Below are 13,320 nucleotides of genomic sequence, written 5' to 3'. Positions count from 1 at the left end.
TATTACTTTTATGTACAAATACAGATGCATGTATGCATCTGCATATATCAAATATAAAAAAATTATAGTTGACGTTTTTCTGTTTTTAATTTAATTTTCTCAGTTTCTAGTGCTCTGTTGTAAGAATTCTTCAGAAGGTTTCGAGAAGCACACCTGTGAGTCTCAAGGGGTTAAAGTGTGTGAATGAGAAATAATACAGAGATAAAACTTGCCAGCAGATTTTGGCAGAATGTCTTTTTGTGTGGAGACCCTGGAGGCTGCAGGATGAGGTCAGTCTGCCTCACAGCTGGCTGTCTGTTAGCTCACAACCTCCGCAGCCCTTTCTCAACAAACCAGCCTCTCAGAACCGAGAGTGTCAGAGGATGACTCATCTTATTACTTCTGTTTCTAAAGCCAGCAAGGCTTGTTTGTCTTTTAATACTCTCCCCCCCTCTCTCTCTCTCTCTCTCCCTCCCCCTCCTTCTCTCTCTCTCCCTCCCTCCCCTAGTCCATTTCATGACTGAAGATTTGCATGAAGTCTTCTTTTTACCGATCACATCCACTGCCTTTGTCCTCATCCTCCCTGTGTAAGTCTGCCTATTGTGGTATTATATAAATAATAACTAGTTAGGGATTAATATTGTAGTTGCATTTCTGTCATAACTACACATGAGAGCTTGAAATGCATTAAATGATTGTGATTTTCTAGAGAATATCTATTAAGTCTAGCCACAGTAATTGAGATGGAACACATATTGTCACATACTTCAGAACATGATCTTTTTGGCTTATAAATACACTTTTATTTGATCATCACAATTGAGTTCTGGTCTTCACATTCGGAAAAGCATTTTTACTAGACACTAGAAATAAAAGCAACAAAAGAAATAAAAATAGAATTATTTGTAGACATGGTAATTTGAGTAATCTGACTTGAAATACATTATAAAAATATACAAAATTTATCATGTTAAACACAAAATCATACCCAGCATTGAATGGAAATATATTATTCATGTGCTTCAAATGCCACATGTCAGTTCACTTATAAACTATTATAATTTAAGGCTTTGGCCCCAGATGTTAGTATAATTCAGTGTCAATATTTTACATGTTCCCTTCTGTCCAAGCTTTGAAAGTATCTGGATGAATGAAAAAAAACAAGTCAATTGCATTGTAATAATAATCATAATACATCGTTGCCTCATTGCTCACAGCTAAAATCAAGACATTTAAGAGCCCAGTTTAATAAAAGGTAAAGGCCTCACAAGCTCAGAGATGCCTTTTCACTTTCACAACTCGTTTCTCGGTTCCTGGCAGCACCTTCTGCCTTGACATCCTCTGGAGAAGCAGAACTCTGCTGCCTCTCGTACCCGCTACACAAACACTCCTCGTTGCCCAGGTGACGCTTCTGCTTTTCGTGTGGTTCCACTTTCCCGACCTGCCCGCTCGGCCCCTCCCTGTCCTCGGGGTCTGACCCCGCTCGCGGCGCGGGCTCGTCTGGACGGCCGAGGCCCTGGTGGTGGGACTGCTCGTCCGGGAGGAAGGGCTGGTTGCCATGTCCGCCCTCCTCCTCCTCCTCCTCCTCCTCCTCCAGACTGTACTGGCTCATCCTGTCCTCTTCCTGGCGCACTCTGCCCCGCACGCTCTCCCCGTCAGACCGGGACAGCCGCCGCATGGTCTTCTGGGAAAGGTCAAAGGGCTCCTCCTGGCTGAAGTGGCCGATGATCCCCAGCTTGGAGAAGTGGTACCTTCCTCTACGCCGGAACCCTGCACACACACACACACAGCAGCGCAAACGGACTCCATGAGATTGGATGAGGTGGTCCCTTTTTTTTGTGTTTTTAAAGGTTTGCAGTTCATATTTAGATTCAGCCAAATTACTGTAGGCCCCATGTCTGAGTGTTTCTGATGGTTCTACTGAGCTGTGTTGATAATAACTGCACCAACCCAGCATTACAATTTTTCTGCTATACAGTATTCTCAGTGATGGCATAACGTTCAGCCAGTAGTTTCCTATGCGCTAGGCATAGTCCATTCCCCTTCATTAATTTTGTTCTATTCTTTTAAAAAGTACAGTCAAAGTTAGGGCACATTCCATGCTCAGAGAGATTTTGTTAATGCTGGCATATTTGCAGCATAGCTGACCAGCTCCTTTGCTTTAGGTCATCACACGCACTGAAAAAAAGAATTTTTCAAAACCCAGCAGAAGATAAATTGGATATGACTGTTCAGCAAATATATTATCTCCTTATTTATTAATGAGAACTCCCACCTCATTATATTGTCTCACATCACTAATCCTTTGCACAGTTAAAATGACGCTTGGATAATTCATATCACAAGATGGATTGATGCAGTCAGAGTGAACATAGCATTGATTACTTAGTACCTTAGTGGCTGGGTAACTGTGATTAATGTGAGAACGGTGCATTTTGGTCTAAGAGGCATATTTTAGTTAAAATCTGGTTTTTCAAGTGCATTTCATGCATTTTAAAGATTGTATAGAACTACTTGCATTGGTCTATAGCATTAATAGCTAAAAATGAAGTGGTACATTGAATTCAATCACAATGCATTTTGCCTTCTGACAACACATTTAAGCAACTGCAGAAAACAATGTTTAGTGTTTTGTTTTCTGCTCCATGTTAGTTAATCCGTTAGAAAAATGTAACATAAATTTAAATTTACTATTCAAATTAAGAACAAAGCATATTGTGTTATGATGAAGTCTGTTAAATGAAAATAACAATATGAATCCCATTCAAAACACAAAAATGACTGGAATTACAAAAAAGTTATTCTGATTTTAAACCCTGCTTTGTTCGCCCCTATATGTGGGGCAGAATGTGCTGTGTGCAGTATGGCAGCCCTAAGCCCAGGTCTTACCCCAAACACCCAGCCCTCTCTGCATGATGCCATGCTTGACCTTGATGTGGCGAGTCAGGTTTCCCTTCAGGGTGAACTTGCTGGCGCAGTACAGGCACTTGAAGGGCTTGCTGTCCGAGTGCAGGTGCATGTGCCCCATCAGGTTGTGCATTCTGTTAAACTCCTTCCCACAAAGCTGTGACACACAGGGAGGGGAATGAGGGGCCTCCGGTGGCTACACATGAACCAAGCTGTTAGATGCAAGGTGTGTGTGGAAATCGAAAGCACCATCATAAAGCAAATGTTTTGATGTCTGGGAACAAAATGGACGATCAATTATCAGTCAGTGCAAGTGCATTTGTGTCAGCAGCGCTTAAAATGTTGGGGCTTAGGTAATTGTATGCTGCTTCTTCTACTCTATGGATTATTTCAAGACTGTAGCTCTTAGCTAGCATTCAAGAAAAGGCTCACGTTGAACACTTGTGTAAACTGTGCTCTGCACTGTAATGTATTCTGCACATGCCATGCATGTCTGTGTGCATCTTCCCCCCTCAGAGCCTTGGTGTCTGGCGCTGGGGGGGTGGCGGGTGGGAGTGGGGGGTCATGAATGAGTGAGAGGAAGCGGGAGGCAGACGGGCCAGAGGAGGGCTGGGAAGTGCACTCCTGCGCTGTCCTTCCTCTGCATTCTTTCTAGCCAGGGTGTTCCTTTCCTCCAGGAGGAGAGAGGGACTGTAGACTGTCCGAAAGGACCGTGAGAAAACAGGAAGTTCTCCCAAGTGCAAGAGAAAGCGAGATGAAATCTATTTGTGAGCCCTGTTCTCGGGGGACACGAGAGCCATTGTTACTCGGGGCAGTTTGTGCAGCGATATCCTTCCTTCGAACCGAGGAGTCGCTCCGTGCCAAAATGCAGCTATCTGGTCATCTTCTTACCCCTCCCTCTGCAGGTCAGGGACCCACCCTCAACAGCTGGGCCTTTTGCAATCAATATGTCCTAATCCCATCCCCACATTTACACTTTAAAGTATGCGCTATGTGCGACTGATATCACAACATAAGATCAATTGTTTGGTTGGCAGTGGAGTTTGCCATGGAAATGAAGTGTGTCATTTCTGCAGTTGGGGAAAGGTGTGTCGACTGTCACCAATATGCTTCCAGTGAGCAAAGAAACTGGCTGTTGCTTTCACTTTTTCAACCTTCTTTCTACATGTTTAATTGCACAGTCAAAGTATGGCTAACCTTGCACTTGTAGGGCTTGACATCAGAGTGGACGATCATGTGGGCTTTGAGGGTCTGTTTCTGGACGAAGCTCTTGAAGCAGAGGTGGCACTGGTAGGCACGGATGTTGGTGTGGATCAGGACATGGCGCTTCATGTTGGCCAGCAGGGTGAACTCCCGTCCGCAAATCCGACATTTGTGCTCCTTCACCCCCTGGCGCAGACACGGGTTAGACTGAGTGTTCAGAACATACCACTGTGAACGCTGAGGCATTTAACAAAGGCAGAAAAATATTGAGGGCTTACAAGGGCTGATTTGAAACTGCACATGTTCCCCCGTGTGGAGTACTGTGCGATTGTGGTCTGTTTTGTGAATGACTTCCCGATCTGGAGGTCAGAAAATGGCTCCTGTTACAAACAAGCCTGCTGGTAACTTTCACTGCCTTGGTTACTGTTACAATGTGACATCATTGCAGTTTGTGTATTATTTGGATCTGGATGGTACTACACTTCCATGCCTGTTCAGTATGCCTATTAGGCTCATAAGCAAATTATGATAGCAAAAATACATAATGGCCATATATACAATTACACATAGCTATAAATATTGTATTGTTCTTTCGTCTGTGCTAATAAAAATGGCTTTAGGGCTGAGTGTTTTCCTGTGTCTGACTCCGGTTAATAGATTTCTGTTTTGTTTATTGCTGGCTGTTACAAAAATAATGAAACAAAATAGCCCCCCAAAACGTTGTTGTTGGATTACATATGTTCATTACCTTCATAGTCTGTTGGCCCTTGTGTATATAGAAAATAACCATTGTATCTCAAACATTATGCCTTCTATTTCAACAGCACATAGGAATGTTTTACATTGTCAATAAAGCAAAAAAAATTTACCATAATCACGCTGTAAAACAATTTCAGATCGATCTGTGTCCACCCTCCCTCTATGGATTAATGGGTCTCTATTACGAGGTAGACAGGAAGCTCTAATGCACAGGGCTGGATAATGAATCCTGGCTCAGGCTAGCCTACCTTATGGGTGAGCGTGTGCTGCTTGAGATGGTGCGACTGGATGAACTCCATGCCGCACTCAGTGCAGATGTACGGCCTGATGTCCTTGTGCTTCATCATGTGGTTCTGCAGCTGGCTGGGGTACTGGAAGGTCTTCTCGCAGTCACTGCAGCTGTACACCGTGGGGCCTCGGTGGCTGGTCAGGTGCCTCTTGAGCTGGGCCAGGGTGGGGAAGTCCAGGCCGCACTCCACGCAGATGTTCTCCTGGCCTTTCTCGTGCTTCACCTCGTGGGCCCTCAGCTCGCTGGGGTAGGCGAAGCCCCGCCCGCACACCCCGCAGCTGTAGGGCTTGACGTCGCTGTGCTGCATCATGTGCCTCTTCAGGTGGCTGGTCTGGGTGAAGGCCTTGTGGCACACCTGGCACTTGTGGGGGCGGGCGCCCTGGTGCGTCAGCATGTGAGTGTGCAGGTGGCTCAGCTGCTTGAAGAGCTTGCCGCACTGGCCGCAGCCGTGGGGCTTGATGCCGCTGTGGCCCAGGATGTGGGTGACCAGGTTGTACTTGGAGGTGTAGGACTTCTCGCACATGCGGCACTTCCAGCGCTTCTGCTCCCCGCCCACATCCACGTAGTAGCTGTCGTCGATGTGGACGCTGACGCCCAGTTTCTCCATGGGCCCCAGCCCCCCGGGCCTGCCGCCCGGGCCCCCCCGATGGCGGCCCAAGGCATCCCTCTGGTAGAAGCTTCGCGGGGGAAGGTGCATGGCCGGGCCTGGCATGAAGAAGGGGAAGGGGATGAGGCCGGGGTGGAGCGGAGGGAAGTACGGAGGGGGCGGGTGCATTAGGGAGCGGGTGGGAGGCCACGGCCTGTCATGGCCGACCAGCTCCTGCTTCACTTGTATGCTGTTCAACCTGTCCAGAGTCCTGTAGAGCTGGAGCCTGTTCAGATCTATCATCTGGGGGCCGTACTTTGGGAACAGAGCGGGGGTGGGTTGGGGGACAGGGTACGGGCCATGGGAGAGGTCCATGGTTTTAATTTGGCGTTCCTCTTCCAGCTGGTCAGGGGATTGACGGTCTTGGGGGTTTACCCTGAAAGGAGGCCCTTTGCGTTTGCGAGAGCCTCCCTCGGAGACGCAGTGGAGGCGCTCGTACCCCAGGTGGTGCTGGGAGCTGAAGGGGGAGAAGCTGTTAAAAAAGTCGCGTGGGGGGGACAGCCTCGGGGGCTTGAGGAACAGAGGGAAAGGCTTCAGGCAATGACCGTGACCCAAGGCTGGGCTCAGATTGGCACTGCGAGGGCTCCTCTCTCGCACAACCTGCGTCACGTCTGGCTCCATGTTCTGTCTGAAAAACAAACACAATAAAAATATGCGCTAGATTATCGTCAACACTGCAGTGGTTCACTACATCGCTAATGAGCTGGAAGAGTCTGTCCTCTGTCTGGCCGAAGTGTACATGCAGATGAGAATGTAAGACCAATTCTATAGATCAGCTCAGTTCACATAGATCAGTGTTATCTATCAATGGTTTAAGAACATATTTGTATACTTAATACATGTGTTTCTGAAATGTAAATTGCTGTTTCATCCCAATCTTAAGCTCTGTTCATATCCAGTTCAAGACTTGGCAGTGCCTTTAAGTACTAAAGGTGATGATTCTTCTCTTGAAAGCCAAGCAGCTAACAAGAGGCATTGAGTCATAAGAGCCCACAAGTGTTGTTCACTTTCTCATCTGCACCCCCAGCCAGTTCCCCAAACCCTTTACAAACAGGGATCTAATGACAGCAGTATACCGCCAAAAAGGAACTAAACCCAGGCTAGCTCACCTCCATCTCCCTCACTCTGTCCCTGACAAACCAAATGGGATTTTCATTTCTCTGTGGGAAACTACTCTGTTTTTATTTTCACCTGGATGGAAGGCTGACCAATTCCCCTTTCTTTGGCTCTCAGATCAACATTTTACAGTATCACAGCAGTTTTCTCTTCAAGATATGAAAATGCAAGTACGGTTTTTTCTAATGCTGGTGTCCATTTCTCAAATAAGGCGGCGCTTTTAATGCTTCAAACAATGTTTGAAACAATTTTTTCAATGTCACAATTTCTCACTTTTTACAGCAGGAGGCCAAAAAACCTAGTGAAGTGGTTACAGTCAATAAGTTCTTATTAATGTCATGCTATCACTTATACCCAGATCTTCATTTCAACATTTGTAAAAATAATTATAATAATAATAATAATAATAACAACAACTAAGTATAACAAAATTATACTTAGTACTTATTTCTCTGACATAAAGCTTTTTCAGTACCACTGGTATTTTTGGCTATTCCCTGTAGTTATTCATGAAATGGAGAAACAATGGCAGCAGCTATAGCCAAATGAAATGATGAAAAAAGGAAACAACCTTTGTGGAAGTTGATTAATTTCCCCTAATTTGACACCTGCGCCTTTTATTTTTTGCTTACTGTTTCTTGTATGTACAAAGAAAGATAGAGTGGGTGAAGTAAACAGATACACAAAGAGGAACAACAAATTGCTAAATGAAGCCACCCAGCTCAGATGGGACAGATAACACGATAAATTTACAGTTATAGAAAAAAAATAAAAATAAAATCAGCTTGCATATTTGTACAGCTTACTTTTGCTTCAATGGGACAGTGTAGTTCCAAAGTGTCTTACTTAGCCTTTGGCTCCCTGAAAACTTACATTTTGAGAATTTAAATCCAAATGAACATAATCATTATTATGTGAATTTGTCATACAGACCGTAAGATCACAAATCTTTACATGTTCACATGTTTTTGCTGAACAGACGCCCACATCCAGGGTAAATTCCAAAGGAGCATTTATACAGCTGTATATTTATGTCAACTGTAATTTAACTATAACATGTGACTTGAAATGCAGTTGCACAACTACTAGTTGTAAAGTAGTTGTTTGATGTAAACAAGAGCCCTTAAATACTTTTCAAGGGTAGGTGAATCTCTGAAACGCTACAAGAGAGGCTTGTGTTGCTATTCAGGTGCTCGTTCAGGACTTGTGAAATACTGTAACAACCTACAATGCAAAATATAAGCCATTGCTTTCTACATATTGAGTGTCCAAGCACTGTTCATCATGTAATGATACTATAAATAAAAACATGAAAATTCTTCCGCTCCCATCCCTTGGTCTGCTGGTTTTTAGGGTGAACAGACTTGAATGGGACTTATCTCTTTCGTTTCGGTTAGAGACAGAAAGTGGTAGGGGCTCTGACTCCCCTATGCTCAATGACAGGCTGTTAATTATGTTTTCAAAGAGATTCACATAGGTTATAGATAGTGATATGTTCAGAAGTTGAGATTTCAGCTGGCTGGAGCTATCCCTGCTACTTCCTGAAGGAGACAGTGTTTACACGTTTATCAAATGTGTCAAGGTTCCGAGGGTAAATCCCGCCACTTGAAGGTTCAAGGGAATAAGAGGCTAATAGCAGTCTTGCCCAGATTTACCCGGCTTTTCAATGGATATTTTCAAACAGTCTTACATCCTCCTGAGACCCAGCAAAAAAAAAAAAAAAAAAACTTTAAGCAGTTACATTTTTGGACAAAATGCAAGTAACTTGGATGACAAAATATATTTTCAAAAATAATATTACTTCATTTTTATTGAATGTCCCTTGTAGTGCAGGATTCAGCACTGTAGAACATATAGTTCTTCAGAGTAAGACTAGAAACTCATATCCCCTACAGGGGACAGAAACGGATTGCCTAGTCTTAGGAGGATAAATATATTCATCAGTTTGTAAAGACGTTGAAAGACATTAATTTCCCCAAAGATTATATTTGACACTAAAAGAAAATGTATGTTATGTAGCATTGTGAAATTGAAACCTTGAAGTTAGGTGCCCAGGGGTAATATCTTCAGTTTATATCATCAATGTCTAAAACTTGCTTTCAAATATAATTTGTAAATACACCCAATGCATTGCATGAGCAGCATTCCTATAGTATCTGGCCACAGGAAATGACAAATAACAAATCAGCTCTTCTGAATCCATAACCAGTATAACACATTTGTATATAATTTGCATGCATATAGCCTTGTATATGCAAAGAATGTCCTATAAGTGAATATCACACATCCACATTGCCTCCAGTTTACTGCCTGCAGATTGCATCTTCCTGCCACTGGAATACTTGAAATTCCACCTCTTCACACGTACATTGACACAAGTACATACAATATGTTCCACCTAAAGTGGACATACAGTACAGTAATTCATGTTCTTGCAAATAAATAATGTATCCATTAAATCTGTAGCAATGTAAATGGAATCGCAAAAAATCAAAGAAACAAAAAACGATGATATGACTATTTATCATATTATGTATCATGTTATGAATATATTTTAAACATATAACACATATACTATTGATATTCAGGTTAAGTACTTTATTCATGAGTGTAACAGCAGTGTGAATCAAACCCGTAACATCTAATAATGTCCATACATGTCCAATAGGGACAGCATGTTTTTACAGTTTTAAGCATTCTTTCTTTCAAGTTTATTTTATGCTAAACATTCTGTTAAGTAGCTGTACAGTTTCACTTCTGCGTTCAGAACTCCACTCTGCATACACCATGCATTTCTCAATGTACAGGCATGCCTGTTGATAGGTAATGTTGACTATTGCTATCCGTCTGTCCCCCTACCTACAGTAGTGGTTTCACACTCTGTGCATGCTTCAGCCGGAGTGTGAAGTCGGTGCTGTGAAGCCGCAGTGCAGGGCGATGGAGCCGCGGAGACTCACCGGTGCAGCTGTCCCGTGTCTTCGTGCAGACGTACCTGCCGCTCGCCTCGCGCTCCTAACAATGAACCCACCGGCCCTCGGTCCACGTTTGAAGTGGCCCAAGAAAGAGAACAGGAACAATCGCTTTGTTCTCATTTTTCAGATGAGTACCTTCGGAAAAGAAGGAAGGAAGGGAGGGGAGAGGAAGTCAACAAGCCTATGCCTTCCTGCAGAAAAACAAGGAAACTCCAGATAGACATCTCCTCCATTTCTCTTCGAAACACTGATTTGCTGGGCTCCAGGAAAAAGAAATGGGATGCGCGCTGCACTGCCGCAATGCATTTACTCAGTTCTGGGGTCCACCAGTCTTGGATTCTAGTCAGTGGTTGTACCTACTGAGATTTCAGGATGGCTTCTTGTTACTGTAGTTTGCCAACTGCAGCAATCACTTTTCCCAGGGCAGACAGAGATGACTTGAGCACAATTCTACAGGAACACTGACCATCACAGTGCACAACAAGAGTGCTGGCTTCCAAAAATGTGCTCTTTCAGGCTTATCTGCAAGTCAGTTGCGATGCACAGTCTTTTGTGATGTGGGCCTGTCTGAATTGACAGTACAGTAGGAAACCACATTTTTGATTGACAGGTTGGTGTTGCCTCAGCTGCGTGTGATTGGCAGGATGACAGAATGCAGCCCTGGTGCACTGGTGCCCTTTTCTGCTGTCCCCTACAGCCACACCAGTTTCTGTGCCAAGAGCTCTCTGCTGGCTGCTTACAACACAGCAGCATTGTGCTATAAATGCCACCCCACACTCAGGGAAATGATCCAGCTACTCATGGCTGAATAATGATATTGGAAGTAAAAAATAATGCATATTTTGTACATATTTCCAGAATTTTCTGTGGTTGCCGTTGCTGGAGTGCTGTTCTCTTCACAATACATACTTTCACTAACAACAGTGTCACAGGTGCCCCCTAGCGTTTGCATGAGACAGTTTTATGCATGCAATGATTTTACAATATTCTGCTGACATTTTTACAGACCTGTTATTTGGCCTGTATTGTAATTTAGGGGGGTGAGGGGTTGTAACCCCCCTATCCCCTCATGAATTACACCCTTGCACAAGTCTACAGTATGTATAACCACTGTGCGCACAATTCAATTTCTGTACAAACAATTTGTTTAGAGCTTAACTGACAAAAAGCCTATGCATCAATATGAGTTAACAGTAAAATATATAATCATGAAGTAAATAAAAAATAAGCAGGAAAATAATTTGTGTATTACTTACTTTAATTTTCTTTTTAACAGTGTGTTTCTTTTGTAAAAATTGTGCATATCACATTTTTTTCTTTATTTGCATGGTATAAAATATAACAACACACACGCACACACACATATATATATATAGAAAGAGAGACAAAAAGAGAGAGAGATAGAAATTATATGCTGTATTATGTCTGTTTAAACCATCAAGTGCCTGATTGCCATGCTGTCACTGGTAGTACCCATACATACAGTAGAAAGCAGTCATCTCAGACTCTCACTATTGGCAGCTGCCTGCTCAGTCTTACTCAAGTGCGTTTTGCTTCTTTCTTTCCCCCACCTCTTGCAGCTTACATCTGTGCAGCGACATCTCGTATTTCTCTGAGATTAAGCTCATCCAATGGGAAAGCTGGAACATGGAAGTTCCTCCAATGAAAGCTCAGAAACAGAACAGTGGAATGTGGATGGGATCTGTTGCATCAAAGCACCAGGAAAGACTGGCGATCAGCAGAATGCACTAGCACTCAGCAAGGCACCAGCTGTTGCATTCCAGCATAGTTTGATGAACTGCTACTTACATCTGACACAGTCAAGTTTCTTCTATCAGAAAACATCTCAGTATTTTTGCAAAAATGTTATTGTCTTGTTTTTGGAATGGATATGGGTATAGTGCTGTCAGTGGTTTCCATTTCTTTCAAATTCAAGTCTGTTTCAGAAATCAAAAATGTCCTACTGAATTTATCACGATGTGGGTGTCTGTAGCACTGCCACATTTATCATTTACTACAAACATCCTTTTGAGGAGTGCATTTTAAAATCCTTTTTTTTTAAATTCTCCGCAGATAAATCTTCATTTGTTGTCATCTGCATGTACATCCTCCTGAGAGCTGGCAATTAATTTTGTCTCCTGTAGGGGACATACTGTATTACATGATGGTGAAGTGTACAATACAAGGGACATTCAATGAAAATAAAACAAATTATATTGAGGAAATAAATATCACTGCATTACATTTCTTTTTTTCATCTAAGACACTTGTATTATGTCAAAGAATTTAAATATGTAAACTTCTGCTGGGCCTCAGGATGTATGCTTAGCTCATATATTCCTACTCAAGCCTAGCTTCTTGCTTGCCATTCAGACTGCATTTAAAATGAGATCAGTCAGAATATCTCAACGAGTGCTCGCAGCCCTTTCAGGCTCGACTCTCACCAGCCTCTCAGAACAGAGAGTGTCAGAGGATGACTCATCGCATTATTTCTGTTTCTAAAGCCAACAAGGCATGTTCGTCACTGCTCTGCTTTTAATATTCCCTCTTTTCTCTCTCTCTCTCTATTGGTTTTATTTTGGGACCCAGGTATTCAGGTTAAACATAAGCACAATGTGTCTTTGCTGTTTTTCTTTTTGTTTGTTTTTTTTTGTTCGGGCAAGCTAAACTGTGCATATGGCTCGCAAGTAGGAATAAAATTCAAAACAGTGAGCATACAAATTTAATGAGCATGCTGAAGGGGGTAATTTTGCTGTTTGGTGAGGGTTGAGTATGCGTATTACAAACTGAATAACAATATTGATCTGTTTTGTAAAAACTGCATTGGGGTTGCAGTTTGTGTAGCTGATGAGGATGGTTGTCAGATCATGTTGCATATTGGTGTTTTTTTGTTGTTGTTGTTGTTGTTCTTCTTCTTCTTCTTCTTATTATTATTATTATTATTATTATTATTATTATTATTATTATAGTTGGTCTCTTGGCCTATCTCTCTCTCTTTTGCCCTCATTCTCACGGTCTCTGTCTTTCAAACCCAAAGACGCACACACACACACACACTCACACACACTGCTGCATTATAAGTCCCATCTCCGGTGTCAAGGCACGTAACAAGCAGGCAGTAGTCAGAGAATGAGACTCTTCTCAGGGCACGTTAGAGGCAGGTGGTGCATGAGGTGAGGACATTTCAATTCTAGACAGGAAGCCACACAAACTCATGCTGCTGAACTACCAGAAAGGTGTGATTGATACAGGGAGCAGGGCAGCTGAAAGGAATTAAGCTCATGTAACAGAGGCCAGTGTCCGAATGTGCTTAAGTCTGAATTACAACTTCCCCACCTTATACACTATCATAGGGTAAAGTGTACTTGGCCACTGTCTCGCAGTTAACAGTCACCAGAACCACTAATGACAAATCCCATGGTATTCTTTCTCTTTCTTCAGACTTAATC

General features: G+C 42.9%; 1 protein-coding gene across 5 annotated transcripts; it reads right to left on the bottom strand.

Annotated features, from left to right (window-relative positions):
* Positions 1–759: 759 nt before the first annotated feature.
* Positions 760–10,066, bottom strand: znf366 (zinc finger protein 366). 5 transcript variants are annotated; one of them, XM_035391201.1, is made up of 6 exons: positions 9,759–10,066; positions 5,097–6,411; positions 4,368–4,448; positions 4,084–4,275; positions 2,869–3,043; positions 760–1,749 (listed from the first exon to the last, which is right to left on the bottom strand). In XM_035391201.1, the coding sequence occupies exons 2-6, from the start codon at positions 6,402–6,404 to the stop codon at positions 1,244–1,246; spliced, it is 2,262 nt and encodes a 753-aa protein (XP_035247092.1). In that variant the 5' UTR covers positions 6,405–6,411; positions 9,759–10,066; the 3' UTR covers positions 760–1,243. The 5 variants fall into 5 exon arrangements, with proteins under 5 accessions (XP_035247092.1, XP_035247093.1, XP_035247091.1 ...); XM_035391202.1 differs by having other exon boundaries at positions 9,763–10,066; XM_035391200.1 differs by having other exon boundaries at positions 9,857–10,060.
* Between the last annotated feature and the right edge of the window lie 3,254 nt (positions 10,067–13,320).

This window comes from Anguilla anguilla, chromosome 14 (genome assembly GCF_013347855.1).
Source record: "Anguilla anguilla isolate fAngAng1 chromosome 14, fAngAng1.pri, whole genome shotgun sequence".
Lineage (NCBI taxonomy): Eukaryota > Metazoa > Chordata > Actinopteri > Anguilliformes > Anguillidae > Anguilla > Anguilla anguilla.
Note: the sequence above shows the minus strand (reverse complement) of the source record. Positions and strands in the feature narration are given on the sequence as shown.